At 48.5% G+C, this 22,947-nt stretch overlaps 1 protein-coding gene and 1 pseudogene across 1 annotated transcript in view; one reads left to right on the forward strand and one right to left on the reverse strand.

Annotated features, from left to right (window-relative positions):
- LOC129016230 (uncharacterized) overlaps positions 1-22,947 on the forward strand; it is a 151,490-nt gene that overhangs the window by 42,550 nt on the left and 85,993 nt on the right. The window contains exons 17-24 of the mRNA XM_054455393.2: positions 5,849-6,004; positions 7,187-7,371; positions 8,246-8,428; positions 9,483-9,574; positions 13,383-13,546; positions 15,454-15,613; positions 15,867-15,946; positions 22,607-22,793. Coding sequence (XP_054311368.2) covers positions 5,849-6,004; positions 7,187-7,371; positions 8,246-8,428; positions 9,483-9,574; positions 13,383-13,546; positions 15,454-15,613; positions 15,867-15,946; positions 22,607-22,793 — 1,207 coding nt within the window. The remainder of the gene's footprint in view (positions 1-5,848; positions 6,005-7,186; positions 7,372-8,245; positions 8,429-9,482; positions 9,575-13,382; positions 13,547-15,453; positions 15,614-15,866; positions 15,947-22,606; positions 22,794-22,947) is intronic.
- LOC129016428 (small nucleolar RNA U13) lies at positions 17,110-17,203 on the reverse strand (annotated as a pseudogene).

The following is a 22,947-nucleotide window of genomic DNA, read 5'->3' on the forward strand; positions in this document are numbered from 1 at the left end:
TTGTCCTCCTGTTCTTGTTAATACCCATCCTTTACCAGGGGTAACCACTCTTCCGACTTCTGGCAGCATTAATTTGTTCTACTTTTTAAAAAGGAACTTTGTTGAGGTCTAATTGACACACGGTGAACACTAGTACATGGTTAAGGTGTACAATTTGATACATTGTCACCCATGTACACACTCATGAGATCATCACCATGATAAAGCTAATGAACATACCCATCATCCCCAAAAGTCTCTTCCAGATCCTTGATAATCCCTTCCTCCGGCCGGGCGCGGTGGCTCATGCCTGTAATCCCAGCACTTTGGGAGGCTGAGGCGGGCGGATCACAAGGTCATGAGATCAACACCATCCTGGCTTACATGGTGAAACCTCGTCTCTACTAAAAATACAAAAAATTAACTGGGTGTGGTGGTGGGTGCCTGTAGTCCCAGCTGCTCGGGAGGCTGAGGCAGGAGAATGGTGTGAATCCAGGAGGCGGAGCTTGCAGTGAGCCGAAATCACGCCACTGCATTCCAGCCTGGGCGACAGAGCAAGACTCTGTCTCAAAAAAAAAAAAATCCCTTCCTCCTGCTTCTCCTCTGTCCCCAGAAACTAGTGAGAGGCTTTCTGTCACCATAGACTTGTTTGCATTTTCTAGAATATTATGTAGATCACACAACATGTCTTTTTTTTTTTTTTTTTTGGGAGACGGTCTCACTCTGTCACCCAAGCTGGAGTGCAGTGGCATGATCTTGGCTCATTGCAACCTTTGCCCCCCAGGCTCAAACAATCCTTCCACCTCAGCTTCCAGAGTAGCTGGGACTATAGGCATGTGCCATCATGCCTATCTAGTTTTTTTTTAAAAAAATGTTGTAGAGACAGGGTCTCACTATGTTGCCCAGGCTGGTATCAACCTCTTGGGCTCAAGCAGTCCTCCTGCCTTGGCCTCCCCAAGTGCTGGGATTACAGGTGTGAGCCACTGCGCTTGCCAACATGTCCTTTTTTAAAAAAAGCATGTACTCTTTTTTTGTTTGGCTTCTTTTATTCAGCATAATTATTCTGAGACTCACCCATGCTATAGGTTATAACATAGTTTCTTTCTTTTTATTGCTAAATGGTATTCCATTGTATAGATATACCACAGTTTGTTTCTCCATTCACCTGTTGATCGACATTTGAGTTGTTTCCAGGGTTTGGCTATTAAAAATAAAGCTGCTATGAATATTTGTGTACAAGTCTTTAGGCATATGCTTTTGTTTCTCTTGAATAATTAGTAGGTGTGGCTGGATCATATGGTAGGTGTATGTTTAAATTTTTCTAAAGCTGCTAAACCATTCTCCCAAGTGGTTGTACTATTTTTGCATTCCCACCAGCAGTGTGTGAGAGTTCCAGTTTCTCCACATCCTCACCAACACTTGATATGGTTAGACTTTTTAATTTTAGCCATTCCAATAATGCGTTGTAGTATCTCGTGGCTTTAATTTGCATTTCCGTAATGACTAATGGCACTGATAATCTTTTCACGTGCTCATTTGCTATTGTACGTCTTCTTTGGTCAAATGTACATTCAAATCTGTTGCTCATCTTATTTTGTTGGCTTGTTTTCTTATTACTGAGTTTTGAGACTTCTTTCTATATTCCAGAAACAAGTTGTTGATTTTTTCTTTTTTTTTTTTTTTGAGTTGAGGTCTGGTTCTGTCATGCAGGCTGGAGTGCAGTGGTGTGATCATAGCTCACTGCAACCTTGACCTGCTGGGCTCAAGTGATCTTCCAGCCTCAGCCTCCTGAGTAGCTGGGACTATAGGCAGTACTGCCACACCTGGCTAAGTTTTATTGTCTTTTTGTTGAGATGGGGTCTCACTGTGTTGCCCAGGCTGATCTTGAAGTCCTGACCTCAAGTGATCCTCCTGCCTCAGCCTCCCAAAGTGCTGGGATTACGGGTGTGACCCACCACACCTGACCAGAAACAAGTTCTTCATCAGATGTGTAACTCAGAAATATTTTCTCCCAGTCTGTGGTGTTTCTTTTTGTTCTTACAATGGTGTCTTCCAAAAAATAGGAGGAAGTCTTAGTTTTCATGAAGTCAAGTTTATTAGTTTCTTTGGCTGATAGAGCTTTGACTGTTACAGCTCAGAAATTTTTGCCTGATGGGATGTTACAGAGATTCTCACAGGACCTTCTGGAGACCTCCGAGCACGCTCTCTGTTCAGCTCTCTCATCTCTGGCATCCTGTCCTGCAAAGTCCAGCTGCCAGGGTCTCCCCATACCCCTAGCTCCTCAGTTCAGGGAGTCCCCCGGCTCAGCCTCCATTCCCCCTCCTTGCACCACAGCCTGGACACTGTCTCCAGGCGGGAAGCTGGGCTCATCTTGCTTGTTTACATCTCTTGGGGTTCATCGTCTTTGGTTGCCTGATGTCTGTGTCTTGGGAACCATTGTTGAGCCTGTGTCATCTGGGTTACTAGCTGCTCCACGTGGGAGGTTGAACCCAGTCTTCATTATTCCAGTTTGGTTGGCAGTAGAGGTCACACCCAGTTCATTTTGTAAACTTTTTATAAATGGAATCATTCACCGTATACTCCTTTTTTTTTTTTTAAGAGATGAAATTCTCATATGTAAAAATAACCATTTTAAAGTGAGCAATTGGCCGGGCATGGTGGCTCATGTCTGTAATCCCAGCACTTTGGGAGGCCAAGGTGGGTGGATAACTTGAGCTCAAGAGTTCGAGACCAGCCAGGTCAACATAGTGATACCCTGTCTCTACTAAAGACACAAAACAATTTGCTGGGCATGGTGGTGTGCGCCTGTAATCTCAGATATTCTGGAGGCTGAGGCAGGAGAATCACTTAAAACCGGGAGGCAGAGGTTGCCGAGAGCCAAGATAGCACCACTGCACTCCAGCCTGGGTGACAGAGCGAGGCTCTTCTCAAAAAAATAAAAATGAAAAATCGAATAGGGCTGGGTGCCGTGGCTCATGCCTGCAATCCCAGCACTTTGGGAGGCTGAGGTGGGCGGATTGCCTGAGATGAGGTGTTCTAGACCAGCCTGGCCAACATGGTGAAACCTCATCTCTACTAAAAATACAAAAATTAGCCAGGTGTGGTGGCAGGCGTTTATAGTCCCACCTACTCAAGAGACTGAGGCAGGAGAATCGCTTGAACCCAAGAGGCAGAGGTTGCAGTGAACCAAGATTACACCATTGCACTCCAGTTTGGGCGGCAAGAGTGAGACTTCATCTCAAAAAAAAAAGAGTGAACAATTCAATGGTATTTAGTACATTCACCATGTTTGCCACCACCACTTCTGTCTGGTTCCAGAACATTTTTATCACCCCCAAAAGAGACACTGCACCCATGAAAGAGTCACTCCCCAGCAGCCCCTCCTCCTAGCGTCCAACAGCCACCGGCTTGCTTCCTTTCTCTATGGATTTACCTCTTCTGGATATTTCATGTAAATGGAACCATATAATATGTGACCTTTGTGTCTGGCTTCTTCCTCTTAGCCTAGTGTTTTTGAAGTTCACCCACATTGTAGCATAGCTCAGTACTCCATTCCTATCTAAGGTCAAGTCATATTTCATTGTATGAATGTACCACATGTGTTTATCCATTCATTCACTGATGGACATTTGGGTTGTTTCTGCCTTTTTGTGACTGAATAGTGCTGCTCCTGTACTTCTTTTTGTGTCTGACTTTGGTTTAAAATTGGTGAGATTTCTCTATACTGTGGTGTGTACTTATAATTTGTTCCTTTTCATAGCTGCATAGTATATTCCATTGTGTGAACAAACAACAATTTCTGTATCCATCAGTTGCTGGCTGATACATACAGTGCTATGAAGACTCCTGGGCCTGCCTTCTTAGGGAACATGTGTATTCATACCTGTCGGGCGTACACCTAGGAGTGAAATTGCTTAGTCTTAGGGTGTATATATCTTTAGCCTACGTTTTCTCTTCTTACTGTCACTTGAGTGTTTTCTTACTAGAAGCTCACCATTCGTAGGTATTTTAATATTCATCCTATGGGTAGGGACCACAGTTTACATAACCATTTTGTCATTGATGGAGTTTTAGATTATTGACAACATTTTGCTCCTATAAAATGTCATTGCCATGTACATCTGATAGTGACCAAGGTGGATGGTTGGGGCGTTGGTTCACTTGGTTACATGTTTCCTAACCACCAAGTGTAAACCTGGGGCTTGGGAACAGCAGGGCAATAATCCTTGCTGTTAAAAGCATCTTGGACTAGAGCTGGGGGCAGCAAGAGACTTGAAAGAGGGAGGTCGGCTAGATATAAACAGTTTTTCTTAGAATGCACAATTCCCTTTGTCTGTTATTTTCTCGCTTTTCCTAGAGACTCACATCCCGAGAAACATTGTGCATGAGCGCAATGATGAGTGGCAGCAGATACTTGGCCTCAGTGTTGGAGAGACAATAGGGAGTGGTGGGGACTGTGGCAGACAGAGGAAGCCCATGGCCCAGCTAAAGTGGCAGCCACTGCTCAGCTCTGGTTCCTTGTTGCCCCTTGTTGTGGGGAGGGTGGGCAGCCCAATGTTTCTCTTTATAGAGAAGCTGGAGAGCTGGGTTTTATATAAAATCTCCCAATTTCCAAATTCAATTTATAAAGAACATACGTGGCATGAAAAACAATCAAAGACTAAAAAACTGCCATGAACCAGAGACCAGGGAGATACGGCAACGAGATGCAGTGGGGTTTGCTGGATTGGATCTCAGGACGGAAAGAGGATATTAATGGAAAAACTGGTGAAATGTAAATGAACTCTGGAGTTGAGTTGATAGAAACATACCAATGTTGGTTTGTTAGTTTGCACCATGCATCCTGGTGATGTAAGATGTTAACAATGGGGAAATCAGTTGAAGGATACATGGAGTTTGAACTCTCTGTACTGTCTTTGCAAATTTTCTTTTCTTTTCTTTTTTTCAGAGACAGGGTCTTGCTCTGTCTGTTGTCCAGGCTGGAGTGTAGTGGCATGATCATAGCTCACTGCAGCCTTGAACTCCTGGGCTCAAGTGATCCTCCCACCTCAGCTTCCCAAGTAGCTGAAACTACAGGCGGGTGCCACCATACCCGGCTTTTTTTTTTTTTTTTTTAATTTTTTAGATACAGGGTCTCGATATGCTGTCCAGGCCGGTCTTAAACTCCTGGCCTCAAGCGATCCTCTTTTCTTGGCCTCCCAAGTGCTGGGACTAGAGGCATGAGCTACCATTCCAAGCCAGTTTTCAACTTTTCCGTAAATCTAAAATTATCCTAAAATAAAACCTTCATGAAAACATACACACACTCTCAGCATTGGGCACTACTGTGCAAGTCAGAGAAAACACATCTGGGGTTGGGATTTGGTTCATGCTCTAGGAGTTTTGCAAGCCTCATCTGGACCCCACAAGTTCTTGACCTTTCTCTTCAGACCCTTCCGCCTCCCAAAGTACAGGCACTTTGCCCTGTGTATTAGTTCGTTTTCATGCTCCTGATAAAGATATACCAGAGACTGGGCAATTTATGAAAGAAAGAAATTTAATAGATTTATAGTTCCAAGTGGCTAGGGAGGCCTCAAAATCATGGTGAAAGGCAGGGAGAGGAAGTCACGTCTTACATGGGTGACAGCAGGCAAAGAAAGAGCTTGTGCAGAGAAACTCCCATTTTTAAAATCATAGGATCTCCTGAGCCCCATTCACTATCACGCTAACAGCACGGGAAGGACCCGCCCCCGTGATTCAGTCGTCTCACATAGGGTCCTTCCCACAGCATGTGGGAATTATGGGAGCTACAAGATGAGATTTGGGTGGGGACACAGCCAAACCATATCACTCTGCTAACCCTGACTCCATTCTTTGTGACCTCCCCCAGGTGACCCAGAGGCATGGGGCCCGGCAGGCTCTGCGATGCAAGCTGAGCATGAAGGTGCTGGGGCAGGAGCTGAGCTTTGTGAACTGCGGAGCCACGGGGAGTCACGTGAACCACTGGTCCCTGAACCTGGCTGAGCTCGCCATCAAGCTCATGAAGGTAGCTCCTGCCTGCCCCTGTCCATGCCATCTGCCCCGTGACACTTTGGCAAAACACTTAAGGGCATGAAATTTGGAGCCAGGCTGCCCAGGGTCAAATCCCAGCTCTTTCGTTTACCTCCTCGAAGCTGTTGATTCACTTACCACGGCCTTAGTTTCTGCATCTGTGAAATGGGATAATAAATAAAAAATAACAAAATATCTGGCTGGGCGAAGTGGCTCACGCCTGTAATCCCAGCACTTTAGGAGCCTGGGGCAGGTGGATCACCTGAGATCAGCAGTTTGAGACCAGCCTGGCCAACATGGTGAAACCCTGTCTTTACTGCAAACACAAAAATTAGCCGGGCATGGTGGCAGGCGTCTGTAGTCCCAGCTCCTCGGGAGGCAGAGGCGGGAGTATCGCTTGAACTCGGGAGGCAGATGTTGCAGCAAGCCAAGACTGCACCACTGCACTCCAGCCTGGGTGACAGAGCGAGACACCGTCTCAAAACAAAAAACCAAAATATCCATTCATAGAACAATTGTATTAAAGGAACTAATGTGGTGAAAATGCAGCAGGGTGCTTTCAGCTTGCCCGGTGCATACTAACTGCCTAGAATCTTAGGGAGGATCCACGTTCCTCCCCACCTGACTGAACCTGACCCCTGACCTTTTCTCATAAGCAAACTGCCTGGGTTCATACCTAGCTCCATCCCTTTCTAGTTACCGGGACTTGGTGGGACATTTATCTTTGTGGCCTCAGTTTTCTCATCTAGAAAGTGGGATCATGTGCCCTCTGAGGACAAATGAAATCTCTTGTGCTCAGTACTCAGAGGGCTCCTGGCCCACAGCACGGGTGGCCACGTGTCCCCTTATGGTTTATTTGTTTCTTTTTTTGAGATGGAGTCTTGCTGTGTTGCCCAGGCTGGAGTGCAGTGGCGCAATCTCAGCTCACTGTAACTTCTGCCCCCCCGGTTCAAGCAACTCTCCTGCCTCAGCCTCCCAAGTGGCTGGGATTACAGTCATGCATCACCACACCTGGATAATTTTTGTATTTTTAGTAGTGACGGGGTTTCCCCATGTTGGCCAGGCTGATCTCGAACTCTTGGGCTCAAGTGATCCACCCGCCTCGGCCTCCCAAAGTGCTGGGATTACAGGCATGAGCCACCGCGCCCGGCCACCCCTTATTGTTTCTTGGCTGCAGAGGCAGGAGGTGCAGATGAACCGGAGGCTGAGCCTGGCCGCAGAGGAGCTGGTCTTTCCCACGGTGTCTGGCCTTCCTGCCCGGCTGACCCTAAACGCCTTGGCTGCCATCAGCATCCGGGTCCGAGGAACCGCTGACTTCCAGCAGCGCTCGGATTTCTCTGTGAATGGTTATGTCAAGCCCAGGTATCTAGCTCCTGGGAGCTGGCAGAGGTTAGGTGGTGGGATCCCATCCCTACAGAGGGCTGCAGAGGCCTGGGTGACATCCATATGGGCAAGAGATGATCCCTATTCTGCAGAACACCTGTGCCAAGAGACTGTGTGCAGAGATACTGGGTGGTTAGGTCCACTTTACAGGTGGGAAGGCTGAGGCTCAGAGAGGTCCGGTCACGTGTTCAAGGTCACACCGCAGTGCGAGGTGGCTGGCAACAACCCTATGCCCTTCCATCCACCCCACCCAGAAGGGAGGAGAGGAGCTAGCCTTGAGCTCACTGAACTCGTGGGACCCCCTCCCGACCAACGAAGCCTGGTGCTTCTTATTCCCACTGACAGATGAAGAAACCAAGGTTCAAGGCGAGGACACTGACAGCCTGGGGCCACATAGCACCAGAGCAGAATGTGTGCAATATCTTGTCCGATTTTGGAACCTGTCATGGTGCTGCTGAGCATCTGTCCCCAGCCCCTCAGCTGAGCTGTCCTTGGGCCCTGGGTTTGACATGGGGAATGTGGATGCCCTAGGCTGGGTGCTCTCTGGCATGAAGAGCCTGGGCTGGGACTTAGACACCCAGGGTTCACGTGTCCCAGCCGCATGCTTTGTCCCAGTCATGGAACCTAGGCAGGTCCTTTCACCTCTCTGAGCCTCAGTTTCCCTATCCGTAAGAGGGATTAGTGCAGGTGAGGACTGGAAAGTGCTTGGTGCATGTACAGCCTCTGGGTGGCTGTGGTGGCAGTGGTGGAGGGGCTGCTGTGGCTCAGGAGTGCAGGGGGCTGCTGGGGGTGGCAGGTGGGGTCTGTGGCCCCAGGGCCCTTGGGATGCAGCTGGTACATGCCTGTCCCTCAGTGCCCTGCTCCAGATCTCGGCTCAGATGGGCACAGCGGGTGCCCTGGGGCAGGCCGGGCTGAGATGGGTGACCAGCGTCCGCGGTGCCGCCAGCCTGGATGGCGGGATCCAGGTGCAGAAAGGCCGGGACCTTAAGGTGCATCTCAACGCGCCCAAGGAGACCGTGGAGCTGCTCAGCTTCAGGTGGGTGCCCAGTGCCGGCAGGAAGGGAACCATGAGTGCGAGGGTGCAGGTGAGCAGGTGTGTGGTGTGTGTGCGTGCATGCATGCATGTGAGTGTGTGATCACATGTCTGCGTGTGTGCATGGGGATGTGCATGGGTGTGGATGTGACATTAGTATGCATGTGTGTTAGTATGTGCACCCATGAGCCTGTGTCTGAGTACACATGATCAGACATATGAGAGTGCATGTGAGCTGCTGTGTGCATGAGGGTGTGTCCGTGAGTGTGTCAGTGAGGAGTGAGTGTGTTGTGGGAATGCGTGTGTGTCCACGAGCATGTGTGTCTGTTGACTGTGAAGGGTGGGTGTGTCTGACAGGGACCGTGGGCAGCTGAGAGGTGAGAGTTGGAGAACTTTCAGACCCCTCAGCTCTTTCCTGGAGTCCCTCTGGGGCATGCTTGTCTGTGACCCCTAGGGAGGTGACTCTTGGAGAGGGGCAATTTTAGAGGGAGTGAGAGTCCAGGCTGCCCCACCTACCTGCATTCTTTCCCTTGTCCTGCCCCATGGGGGCTCTGCCCATCTCCCTCCTCCCTCCTCACATCTGCCCCTGTTCCCTGCCCCTCACTCACTGTCCCCCTCTATCCTGAGCCCCTCCCACCAGCCTTCTTTCCATGTTCCTAAAGCAGCCAACTTGTTCCTACCCCAGGGCCTTTGCACCTGCTGTGTCCTCTGTCTGGAACAATAGCTCCTTCTCATCCTTTGGATTTCTGCTCAAAAGTTACCTCTGCAGAGAACTCCCCCTGCCCCAGCTAGAGGAGGCCCTGCTCTATCCCCGAGACAGCCCTGTGCCATGCTGTCCTCCGTGTGGGTTTCTCACAGCACTTGTCACTGTCTGTGGTCCTCAGCATCTGTCCCTGTGTCCATGGAGTGTCACCCCACCAGCGTGTGCACTGCCCAAAGGCTGGCCCCGCTCAGGGTAGAATTTGCCCCTGTGCCAAGCTCTGGCAGCTCAAGGTGTTACTTGTCTAATGAATGAATGAAAATGACACGTCTGACACTGTCCTCTTTCCCTACCCAGCTCTCAGCTGTACCTCATCACCAGGGATGGCGTGAGGAGCCTCAGACATGTCCCTGGCCCTTCTGAGGTCCAGTCCTGTACTGGTGAGGAAGGTAGGCAGCAGGGCCTCCATGCCATCGTACCAAGGTGGGCATCCCAGGGTTGAAGGGAAAAATGCCGGCTCCAGATCCCAGAGTTGCTCTTCTGCCCTAAAAGTATTCATATTCTGCAAACCAAGAAGTATCTGAGACAGGTTTCAATCAATTTAAACGTTTACTTTGCCAAGGTTAAGGACATGCTTGGAAATAAAGGAACACAAATCCACAGAGCAATCTGTTGTCTATGCCTTTTTCCAGAGATGATTCTGAAAGCTTCAATATTTATTTATTTATTTATTATTTTTATTTTGCTTTAAGTTCTGGGATACATGTGCAGAACATGCAGGTTTGTTACATAGGTATACATGTGCCATGGTGGTTTGCTGCACCCATCAACCCATCATCTAGGTTATAAGCCCCGCATGCATTAGGTATTTGTCCTAATGCTCTCCCTCCCTTTGTTTAAAGGGGAAAAGCGCGCTGGAGGGGAAAGAGGGAGGGTATGGTCACATGACTGAATCCACAGGCTGCAAGGGAAAAGGAACAGGGAAGGGAATAGTCACTTACATGCTCGTACTTGCTCAATAAATCAACACTTTACATAAGATAAGGTGAACATAGAATAGCTGCGCAAATATTTAACCTTTTATCTGTAGCTACCTGCTTAGGAACAAAAGAAAAGGCAGCTTCTTGCATGACTCAGCTTCCAGATTAATTTTTTCCTTTTGGCATAGCAAATTGGGATCCCGAGATGGTACTTTTATTATTATTATTGAGACAGGGTCTCTGTCGCCCAGACCGGAGTGCAATGGTGCAATCATGGCTCACTGCAGCCTCCATCTGCCCAGGCTCAAGTGATCCTCCCATCTCAGCCTCCTGAGTAGCTGGGACTACAGGCACTCGCCGCCCTGCCCAGCTAATTTTTTTTTTTTTTTTTGTATTTTGTAGAGACAGGGTTCCACCATGTTATCCAGGCTGGTCTCAAACTCCTGGGCTTAAGTGATCCACCTGCCTGGGCTTCTCAAAATAATGGGATTACAGGCATGAGCCGCTGCACCCAACTTCATTTTCCTTTACCAACCACTTCAGTCAATGATAATGCTTCTAGAATTCTACCCTATAAAAGCAAACCAAAATCACTTAAAAATGCTCTGTGCACAAAGATGTTCGTTGCATCATTATTTAGAACAAAAAATAGGAAGCAACTCAAATATTCCAGAGTAGGCAAAATAGCTAATTATAAAGGCCAGTGAGCTAAGGGCAGGTTCTTATATTAAGTGGCTAAAAAGAGTCAAAAGAAGAATATCTCATATCATGAAAACTCCATGAAATTGAAATTTCAGTGTCCAGAAATAAAGTGGTATGGGAACGCAGCACACCCCCTTCATTTGCATATCACCTGTAGCCACTTTGTCCCACAACAGCACAGCTGAGTAGTTGCAAGCTAGACTCTATGACTGCAAAGCATAAAATATTGACTATCTGGCCGGCGGATAGCTCACGCCTGTAATCCCCGCACTTCGGGAGGCCGAGGTGAGAGGATTCCTTGAGTCCAGGAGTTCAAGACTAGCCTGGGTAACACAGTGGGACCTTGTCTCTACAAAAATAAAAATTAACAAATTAGCCAGGCATGGTGGCATGCACCAGTGGTCCCAGCTACTTGGAAGGCTGACAGGAAGATCGCTTGAGCCCAGGAGGTCGAGGCAGCAGTGAGCTGTGTTTATGCCACTGTACTCAAGCCGGGGTGACCAAGGAGGATTCTGTCTCTAGCTAGCTATCTAGGTAACTAACTAAACAAACAAACAATCTGGCCCTTTACAAAGAATGTTTGCTGGCTCCTGGGTTGGTAAGTTATTGACATATCGCATAACTTTTTTTTTTTTTGAGACAGAGTTTCACTCTCGTCGCCCAGGCTGGAGTGCAATGGTGCAGTCTCGGCTCACTGCAACCTCTCTCTCCTGGGTTCAAGCAATTCTTCTGCCTCAGCCTCCCAAGTAGTTGGGGCTACAGGTACCTGCCACCAAGCCCGGCTAATTTTTGTATTTTTAGTAGAGACAGGGTTTCACCACATTGGCCAGGCTGGTCTTGAACTCCTGACCTCGCGTGATCCACCTGCTTTGGCTTCCCAAACTTTTCAACTCCATTATGAGAGAGCTGTTTTAATGAGAAACTTCTTTAATAATAATGTCAGGTGTAAGCCAGCAACACTGAATATGATCGCAAGTGGGTGGAAAGACAGGAAGTAAATGTGCCAAATAATAGCAGATCTCGAAATTTTTTTTTTTTTTTTTGGAGTAAGGTTGGGGAGGGCTCTATTTAATGAAGATATACAAATTTTGCTTCTTGATAATTTTTCTTTTTTGCATTTAAGTTGCATTTGGAATTGTAAATAAACTTATGAAACTATAACATATATAATACAGAAAAAATTTTTAGAAATCTTTCTGAGCTTTCTAATTTTTTTTCTAATTTCCTGCAACAAGTACATTTTTATTTTATTTTAATTAATTAATTAATTTATTTATTTATTTTGAGACAGAGTGTCCCTCTGTCACCCAGGCTGGAGTGCAGTGGCGCAATCTCGGTTCTCTGCAACCTCTGCTTCCCGGGTTTAAGCGATTCTCCTGAGTCGTTGAGATTACAGGTGCCTGCCACCACGCCCGGCTAATTTTTTTTAATTTTAGTAGAGCCAGGCTTTTACTATGTTGGCCAGGCTGGTCCTGTACTCTTGACCTCAGGTGATCCACCCGCCTTGGCCTCCCAAAGTGCTGAGATTACAGGTGTGAGTGACCACATCCAGCCAACAAATATATTTTTATAATTGGGATAAGTGTTACTACCAAAGACATCACTGTAGGCCCGGTGCTGCTCTCAACACTTACTGACCTGTTAATCCTCACAGCTACGCGGTGAGGCAGGAACTATTGTCATTAGCAGTTTAAGATGAGGAACACTGAGGCCCTTACAGTGAGTCAGAGGAGTAGTAACAATGATAATGAAAAAGAAACATTGAGACCCAGAGAGGTTAAGTAATTTGTCCAAGGTCACATAGCTGGGAAGCGGCTGAGCTAGAATTTGAACCAGGCATTCTTGCTCCAGAGCCTGTGTTCTACACAGTATTGCCTGACACTCTTTTTAAAAAGTCTACCAGGGGCTGGGCACGGTAGCTCACGCCTGTAATCCCAGCGCTTTGGGAGGCTGAGGCAGACAGATCACCTGAGATCAGGAGTTCAAGACCAGCCTGGCCAATATGGTAAAACCCCATCTTTACTAAAAATACAAAAATTAGCCAGGCGTGGTGGCATGCGCCTGTAATCCCAGCTACTCGGGAGGCTGAGGCAAGAGAATCACTTGAACCTGGGAGGCAGAGGTTGCAGTGAGCCGAGATTGTGCCACTGTACTCCAGCCTGGGTGACAGAGCGAGACTCTGTCTGGAAAAAAAAAAAAAAAAAGTCTACCAGGGGTTCTCAGCTGGGGCAGTTTTGACCCCCTAGGAGACATTTGGTAATATGTGCAGAAATACTTGATTGTTGATAGGGGTTACTGGCATCTAGTGGATGGGGATCCAGGATTCAGCGAAACATCCCACAGTGCACAGGACAGCCCCCACCTAAGATGATCTGACCCCAAATGTCAGTAATGCTGAGGCAGAGAAACCCTGGTTTACACACCACTGCCTCACGGGATTCCTGTCTACATCGTGCCTTTCCTCAGAAGAAATTAGAGAAGAGCTTTCTTTGCTGATGTGGCAGCGGCGGGCACCCATGCCCAGAGCCCTCTGAGTCTCCACTGACCAGTGCTGCCTGCTTACCTCTCTCTGCAGTGTCCTACACCTGGGGCTGGCGGCTGTGCAGTGGAGTGACCTGGCCGGTGCCTGGCCAGCCCTACCTGCTCTCATTGCCTGTGTTTGCGGCCGTGACACTGCAGAAACAGGACCCAGGGCTCCGACAGTACCTGCTGGAAGCTGCCTATACCCTGCAGCCCCAGGTGGGCCCTAGACAACAGCCCCGTGTTTCTCAGCCATGTTGTGGGTCTCCTTAGGTCAGCACTGGGCTCACCCTAAAGGACGTGGGGCTCCTCTCTGGGGCTATTGGGCTGTGCTGGTCTTGCTGTAGGTTTCTTCTGGACCTTTGCACATACTGATTCTCCATCTGGGGCTGTATGATGCATTAACTCGAAATCAGTCTTCAGATCTCAGTTCAGGAGTCACTTCCTCAGGGAAGCCTGCCTAGGTTACCCCAGAGCACATCATATTCTTTTGTGACTTGCCTTAAGACAACCACGTTTCTTCCCTTTTGATCACTTCTGTTTCTTAGTGAAGCTAGTTGGTTAATGTCTGTCTTCTCCGCTGGTGACTCAGTTTCTGGGAGCAGATTGAGGGTTTTTTTTGTTTGTTTTTTGATACAGAGACTCTTGTTGCCCAGGCTGGAGTGCAATCGCATGATCTTGGCTCGCTGCAACCTCTGCCTCCCAGGTTCAAGCGATTATCCTGCCTCAGCCTCCCTAGTAGCTGGGATTGTAGGGATGCACCACCACGCCCAGCTAATTTTTTTGTAATTTATTAGAGATGGGGTTTCTCCATGTCGGTCAGGCTGGTCTCTAACTTATGACCTCAGGTGATCCGCCTGCCTCGGCCTCTCAAAAATGCTGGGATTGCAGGTGTGAGCCAATGCGCCTGACAAGCATTTGTTTTACTTACCCCTGTGTCATCAGCACCTGGTCCAGAGGAGGCACTCGGCGGCCTCCTGTCTGATCCTCCACCTCCCACTCTGATTTCCTTACCATCTTCACCAGCAGCCACATGGGCCCTCTGCAATCCCAGCTGGATCGTGTCCCTCCTCTACGTAGACTGCCCCGCCATGGTGCCTGTTACCCTTAGAGTAGAAGCCAGACACCATGACCCACAGGCCCTTGGCAGTCCCGCCCCTGCTGGCCTCCTTGCCTGACTCTCCTCCAGACTCGCTGCCCTGAAGACACACTGGCCCCTTTTTCAAGGCCACGCACATGCCCGCCCCAGGGCCTTTGCACTGGGTGTTTCCCCTGCCAGGAACACTCTTGTCCGGGATATCCACCTAACTCTCTCCCTAGCTCCTTTCAAGTGTCCCTCAATGGGACCCCTCAGAGGCAGCCTTCCTGGGCCTCCCTGTCTAGACCAGTGCCCCGGTCAGGGCCCCTAAACCACTGACTTTGCCAGCACACTCACCGGCGGCTGCCGTCTTACGCGTTATTGTGTCTGGTGGTCCTGTGCCTCTTCTCTAGGACGTAGGCTCCACGCGGTCAGGGACTGCGTGTCTCATGCTCAGTCATCTTCCACGCAGCAGCACGCATCTCTGTTGGTGTTGAACAAATGTACGTTGACGTGGGATTTCAGAACGGGGCTTGTGGCTGAGGCTGCACTTCCCCAAAAAGAGACCCAAGCCTTGGACTGGGGTACAAGTGATTTGTTACGAAAAGGCTCCAGGGGACCCAGAAAGAGTGGAGAAATTAGGAAAGGCCGGGGGAAGATGCTGAGAGGTGTGCAATTTCAGGTGAAGTTGCAGCCTCAGCCTGGTCCCACAGGGAGCCCCAGAGCACGAGGTACTTGCAGAGTGTGTTCCCCTTTGGGCTAGGGTGCTGGGAGTTTTGGCGGCAGTGCTGGAGGGCAATGTTCTGGAGCCCTCAGGTGACAGCGAGGAAGTGCAGAGCTTGCAGAAGCAGCTGCTTCTCCCTGGCCGTTTGCTGAATAAATTGCGACCCTGTGGACATGGTCCTGGGCTGTTCTGCAGAGCTTTACACTTCTGCAGGTGATTTTCAAGCCTGAGAAATTCCTGGTTGGGGAATTGTGAGGAGAACAGTGTGAGTGTCTGAAGGGTAGAGGTGGAGGCTCTCAATCTTGAAGACTCTGCTATTTCCAGAAGGACAGCTGGTTCCCCCAAGAAGCCACAGCCCACGTCTTCATGGGCACGCCCGGGTCAGAAGTGCCGAGGGACGTCGGGGTGGACATCAGCTACAGCTTGCCCCAGAGCAAGTTCCGGCTCAAACTTCTCCATCCCAAGAAGAAAATCGAGCTGGATGGTAATGTCAACGTCCCTCCCTGTTCACTGCGCCCCTTGCTCGGTGCCACACCCAGGGCAGGGCCCCTGCAGTGAGCTGGCTCATAGAATTGTCTGTGACCTCCTGAGGTCAGCACTAAATCCAGCCCCATTTTACAGGTGCTGCATCTTAGGCACAGAGATTAAAAAAAGGGCAGGCAGTACTCCCAGGGGGATGGAGGGGCCAGATCCAGATGTTGAACCCTTGTCTCTAAACTCTTGTTTTGCACCCCCAGGAAAGATGGAGGCTCTTGGGAGTGCCCACACGGGTCACTTGGAGCTGGTACTGGATGACAGGGACGTCTACTACATCAAGGTTTGCTCCACACCCTTGGCCCACCTGTTTCTGCACCTGCCACCTCCCCAGGGATTTCCTGCCCCCGTCCCAGAGCCCTGTTAACTATTGCCACCACCTCTGGGATCTTCCCTTTCTATCTGCCAGTTAACAAGTGTTAGTTCTGTTACCCAGAAATGTAAAAACAAGAAAAAAATGGGCTCAAATCCCACCGTCATTGATGTTAAAAATGGATATTAATAACACAAAAACATGCTTTTAAGAATTCAGGTGGGATGCGGTGGCTCACACTTGTAATCCCAGCATTTTGGGAGGTCGAAGCAGGTGGATCACCTGAAGTCAGGAGTTCGAGACCAGCCTGGCCAAATGGTGAAACCCTGACTCTGATAAAAATACAAAAATTAGCTGGGTGTGGTGGCGGGTGCCTATAATCCGAGCTACTTGGGAGACTGAGGCAGAAGAATCACTTGAACCCAGGAGGTAGAGGTTTCAGTGAGCTGAGATCATGCCACTGCATTCCAGCCTGGGCAACAGAGCGAGAGACTGTCTCAAAAAAAGAAAGAAAAAAAAAGCCAGGTGTGATGGCTTATACCTGTAATTACAGAAAGTTAGGAGGCTAACTTGGGAGGATCACTTGAGGCTAGGAGTTCGAGATAAACCTGGGCAACATAGCAAGACCTGGTCTCTACAAAACGTTAAAAAGAGTTACCTAGGCACAGTGGCATCTGCCTGTAGTCTCAGCTACTCAGGAGACTGAGGCAAGAAGATTGCTGGAGCCCAGAAGGTCGAGGCTGCAGTGAGCCATGCTTCTGCCACTGCACTCCATCCTGGGTGACAAAATAAGACCCTGTCTCTCAAAAAAAGAATTCAGAATAGAGAAAGGTATAAATTGTAAGTCAGAGCATGCCACGTCCCAAATTTCCTACAGAAGTACTGATGCACGCCCTGAGAAATCTGTATTCATTTCCCAGAGCTGCCTTAACAAAGTACGCTAACTGTGTGCCTTCAACTACAGGAATTTATTCTCACAGTTCTGGAGGCCAGGAGTCTGAAATCGAGGTGTTGTTTTTTTTTTTTTTCTCCGCCCCCGTGAAGGCTGTCAGGGAGACACAGTACAACCTGTAACCCTATAGATTTACAAATATTTGTAGTTTGGGTTTCTCGGTTTTATTTTGTCTTTTTCACATCAGGTGAGTGATGTGATGATGTAACAAGTTTTGAGGGACACACATATCATACAATAGCATGAAAACCCAATTGTCATGCTTAAGTTTTGTTTTTTTATTTTTATTTTCTTTTTTTGAGGCAGGGTCTTGCTGTGTCACTCAGGCTGGAGTGCAGAGGTGCAAACATGGCTCACTGCAGCCTTGACCTCCTGGGCTCCAGCGATCCTCCCACCTCAGCCTCCCAAGTAGCTGGAACTACAGGCATGTGCCACCATGCTTGGCTATTTTTTTATATTTCTGTAGAAATGGGGTCTCACTATGTTGCCCAGGCTGTCTCAGACTCTTGGGCTCACACAATCTGCCCACCTTGGCCTCCCAGAGTGCTAGGATTACAGGTGTGAGCCTCCACTCCCAGTTTCCCAGTTTTTGTGATTTTTTTTTTCTTCTTTAACCTGTAAAGACTTTTTTTTTCTTTTTTTTAACTCAAAAATATACCTTGGCAGCCAGGTGCCGTGGCTCACGCCTGTAATCCCAGCGCTTGGGGAGGCCAAGGCAGATGCATCACTTGGGGCCAGGAGTTGGAGACCAGCCTGGCCAACATGGTGAAACCCCAGCTCTATTAAAAATACAAAAATTAGCTGGGTGTGGTGGTGTGTGCCTGTAATCCCAGCCACTCGGGAGGCTGAGGCAGGAGAATCCTTTGAACCCAGGAGGCAGAGGTTGCAGTGAGACGATTTTGTACTATTGCACTCCAGTCTGGGCGGCAGAGTGAGACTCCGTCTCAAAAACGTGTGTTTGTGTGTGTGTGTGTGTGTGTGTGCGTGCGTGAGCTCGCTTGTATATACACACACACACGTAATACACATATACGTATATATACCTTGGCAATCTTTTTAGACCAGCATGCGCTGATACAATTTAAATTCTGTTGTAGATTTCATTGAGATTAATTCAATCTAAATACTATTAAATTCTACAATTAAATAGGCAATGCATTTAAATGATTCAAATTTCAAAAGTTATGAAAGGGGATAGAACTGACTCTCCCATATGGTAGCCAGTGGCACACATGTTTATTGAAATCTAAGTGAGGCCGGGTGCGGTGGCTCACGCCTATAATCCCAGCACTTTGGGAGGCCGAGAGAGGTGGCTCACCTGAGGTCAGGAGTTCAAGACCAGCCTGACCAACATTGCAAAACCCCATCTCTACCAAAAATACAACAAGTAGCCGGGTTTGTTGGCAGGCTCCCGTAATCCCAGCTGCTTGGGAAGCTGAGGCAGGAGAATTGCTTGAACGGGGGGTGGAGGTTGCAGTGAACCAAGATCATGCCACTTTAGTCCAGCCTGGGCAACAGAGCGAGACTCCATCTCAAAAAAAAAAAAAAAACTAAATGAATTAAAATTAAAGAAAATTAAAGATTTGGTTCTTTGGCTGCATGGGCCACATTTCAGGTGTTCCACAGCTTCATGTGGCCCTGAAACACTGTCCTCATTGCAGAAACTTCTATTGGTTGGTGCTGGTATAGACTTAAAACCTCTCTTCCACCCCTCCTAAAAGCCAACCACTGTTAGGGTTTTTTTGGTGATTGCTTTCTGAGATGATCTATGCACACAGTCAGCACATGGAGTTAATATATCCACTTTAAAGAAAATAAGTGCCTCGTGTGTAGCGCAAATTACTGTGTAATAGTCCGTGGAATGGAATTTATTCGGCTAGTTTAATAATGAAGGACTCTTGAGTCTTTTCCAGGTTTCTGCTCTTACAAATATTCTGGCGTGAACACCGTTCTCTCTGCAGAGTAAATTCTTAACAATGGAATTCCCTGGCCACAAGGTTTATATGTTTTTTCTCTTTTCTTTTCTCTTTTCTTCCCTTCTTCCTTTTCTTTCCTTTCTCTCCCTCTGTTTCCCTCCCTCTAGTCCCTCTCTTTTCCTCTTCCCACCTCTTCGCCCACTTTCTCCCATGTCTTCTCCCAGTCTCTTTACCCCTCTCTCCTTTCCCTGTCTGCCCACCTCCCGCCTTCTCTTTCTTTTACAAGGTCTTATTCTGTGCAGTGATCCTAGATCACTGCAGCCTCAAACCCCTGGGCTCAAGTGATCCTCTTGCCTCAGCCTCCCAAGTAGCTGGGACTACGGCCTGTGCCACCATGCCCTTCTATTTTTCTTTTTCTTTTTCTTTTTTTTTTTTGTGAAGATGAGGTCTTACTATGTTGTCTAGGCTCGTTTTCATCTTAGTAGGTGCTTTTCTAGTGTTCTTACCCAAGGGTACCTGGACAGAACTTAGTCGTTTGAAGCCCCTGTCATTGTGTTGAAGTTTTGTGTCTGCCCTCCATCCTGCGAAGAAGGTTGAAAACTTCCATCCACTTTTCAGGCAGATCGGTGACTTCAAAAAGTATACAAATGTTGGGAGGCTGAGGCGGGAGGATCGCTTGAGGTGAGGAATTTGGGACGAGCCTGACCAAGATGGTGAAACCCTGTCTCTACTAAAAATACAAAAATTAGCTGGGCGTGGTGGTGCATGTCTGTAGTCCCAGCTTCTTGGGAGGCTGAGGCAGGAGAATTGCTTGAATCTGGGAGGTGGAGGTTCCAGTGAGTCGAGATCATGCCACTGCACTCCAGCCAGGGTACAAATAGCAGCTTTAGACTTGATCCCACCAGGCATGATCGCTGGGCACCTTCGGCAGTGGATCTCCTGATTCTGCCTCAGTTTCCAGTGTCTTCTCAGAGAGGTCTGGAGTGGAGCGTCTGAAGCCGGAGCTGGATGTCTTGCTGCAAAAATACGTTCTCCACTTCCAGCTCTGCCGTCAGCCTGGGTGGGGGGAAGACCTATGTCAGGGGAGAGCTGTCTTCCTCCTAAAGCCCCACCTGCCTAATGGGTGAGACTTATGCCTCATTTTCAGAATTCCCAGGGGCCCTCGAACTTCTAGTCGTTTGCTAAATATATAAGCACGGATTGCCTCTACCTCCCCGTGGACCTTCCTGCTGGTCCCTATAGAGCTGCCTGCAGCCTGGAAATGTTTGCCTTTGGAGAAATTCTAGTTCCACCTGCCCCAGACTTATCACAATTACAGTAAGAGCCGGAACTCCGGAACTTGCTGGAGCCTGTTTCAGCAGACAGGAGGTCCCCCCTTCAAGTCCTCTCTGTAACCCCATACAAGATGAAGAAACTGAGGCAGATGAGCTCACGAATATGAAGTCCCAGAGCTTGGGTTCAACTTGTCTCAAAGCTTATGGGATTTAAGGTTGGTTTAGGCAAGAGTGTTCTGTTCAGTGCCCCCTCGTGCTAGTGTGTAGGGGTTGGGTCCTGGGTTGCCTGGAGACCCCAGTTTACGCCTGGTGACCTGACACATTTACAACTAGCGTTCTCTTTAACTGCAAAGTGTTCTGGTTTGGGTGAGAAATTCTGTGTTCACCCTGTTCACGTGAACCTTGAGGAAGCTCTGACGAGCACTGCACAGCCTCTGATACAGACTGGAGAAAGCCATCGCTAGAATGTGCCTGTCAGCAGGAAAAGCTGGGAGCAGAGTGGAGAGCGAGCATCTGTTTCTGTAAAAAGGGAGGGATAAGGATGTGTCTGTATATTCACGTGTGCACACACGTACATCCATACACATATGACATACCCATACACATGTCCATACACATCCACATCATATACACGTCCATATTTACACACACGAACATCCACATGTAGACACATCTGTACATACATTCGTATATACACACATGCATATATAGACATATCTGTACACATATCTGTACAGAGTCCATACACTTCCATATTCACACACATCCAAATGTAGACATATCTGTATGCACATTCATATACACACATCCACATATATACATATCTTTTCACATGTCCGTGGGGTACACACGTCCATATACATCCATATTCACACAATCCACATGTGGACATATCTGTACACATTCATATGCACGCATCCGTATATATGCATCTCTTTACAGACATACATGTCCATACACACACACGTGCATACACACGTATTCACACACACAAACATCCATATATAGACATATCTGTATATACGTTCATATATACACACATTCATATGTATACATATCTGTACATATATCCACACACACATCCATATATACATATCTGTTCACATGTCCATACGCACACATCCATACACATCCATATTCACACAATCCACATGTAGACATATCTGTATGCATACGTTCATATACACACATCCATATATATACACCTCTTTACACATCCGTATACATACGTTCACGCACATGTCCATACACACGTCTACATACAGACACATCCGTGTATATACAGATTCATACATACAACTGTATTCACCCACGTCTGTATACACACACCCCTGTATACACACACCCCTGTATACACACACCCCTGTATACACACACATCCATTTACAGATACATCTGTACACACATCCACACATTCATACATACATATCTGCACACACATCTGTGGAGATCGGGGACAGACAGCATTAAGTAGTGGCAGTGTGGTAATAGTGGGTCTTGTTTTGACGTCTACTGGTGGCCATCGGGGCTGTGGGGGTGGGGAGCCTGCAGGTCGGCGGGGCCATCAAAGATGATATTTGCAGTTGCTCAAGGCTTTTCCAGAGAATCTTCTTTGTGGGGCCGTGGAGTGTGTAGTGAGCTGTCCCCGTGGCCCATCTGCCGGTGTCTTCCCGTGGCCAGGTCTGCACCACTGACCAGCAGAGAAAGTTCTGGCCTCGCTGGCCTTCACGAGGACTTTGGGTTGTACTGTAAGAAAGGCTAGCGTGCCAGCATTCGACGTGTCTGGTCGCTGTGTGGAGATCAATTGCCAGCAGCGGGATGGGAGCCGGGAGAGCCAGGAGGATGTTGCAGTGAGACAGGCCGATGACCGGGGCTCCGGCTGGTGAGGCAGTGGAGGTGGCAAAACTGGTTGATTCTAGACACATTCCATAGGGACAGTTGACTTGAGTTCTTGATGGATTGAATGACGGGGATGTCAAGGAGAGAAGAGGAGTCCCTTATATTTATGTCTGAGTTTGTAACACAGGTTTCTAATTTTGAGAAATCCAGAGTTTAAAAAATTGGGGAAGGGCTGGGCACAGTGGTTCATGCCTGTAATCCTAACACTTTGGAAGGCCAGGGCGGGTGGATCACTTGTGCTCAGGACCTTGAGACCAGCCTAGCCGACGTAGTGAAACCCCATCTCTACTAAAAATAAAAAAATTAGCCTGGTGTGGTGGCACGTGACTGTAATCCCAGGGAGGCTAAGGCAGGAGAATCACTTGAACCCAGGAGGTGGAGGTTGCAGTGAGCCAGGATCCCACCACTGCACTCCAGCTTGGGAGACAAAGTGAGACTCTGTCTCAAGGAAAAACAAAAATTGGGTAAGGATCGGTGTGGAAGGTCGTTAGCTAGGTTGTCTCCTGCCCTGTCTGGTCCCAGCTTGTGTGGTCAGGGCTGGGCCTGCTGGCCAAGCCTGTCCGCCCAGGTGACACTGAGGCCGTTTCAGGGCTGGAGTGACCTGCAGCCAGCCATGGGTGGCGAGGCCGAGCGGTTCCAGGCGCAGCTGGAGGTGAAACTGGTGACGGGGGGCAGCCCCGTCATCTTCACCGGGAACCTCACACGGCAGGCGGGCAGCAAGCTGGCCTTCTCCGCATCGCTGAGCAATCTGCTGAGTGACCAGGCCCACATGACAGGTAGGAGATGAGACCCCTTCTGTCCCCTCTGCTCTGTGGCCAGGTTAGGGTGTGGTGGCCCAAGTGCCTCCTTACGGTCCTCATCACTGCAGCTTCTCTTAATATCAACATCCGATCTAAGGGCAGATCCAGGCTCCCTGTGAGCCCCCAGAAC

The sequence above is a fragment of the Pongo pygmaeus genome, chromosome 18, assembly GCF_028885625.2.
Source record: "Pongo pygmaeus isolate AG05252 chromosome 18, NHGRI_mPonPyg2-v2.0_pri, whole genome shotgun sequence".
Taxonomy (NCBI): domain Eukaryota; kingdom Metazoa; phylum Chordata; class Mammalia; order Primates; family Hominidae; genus Pongo; species Pongo pygmaeus.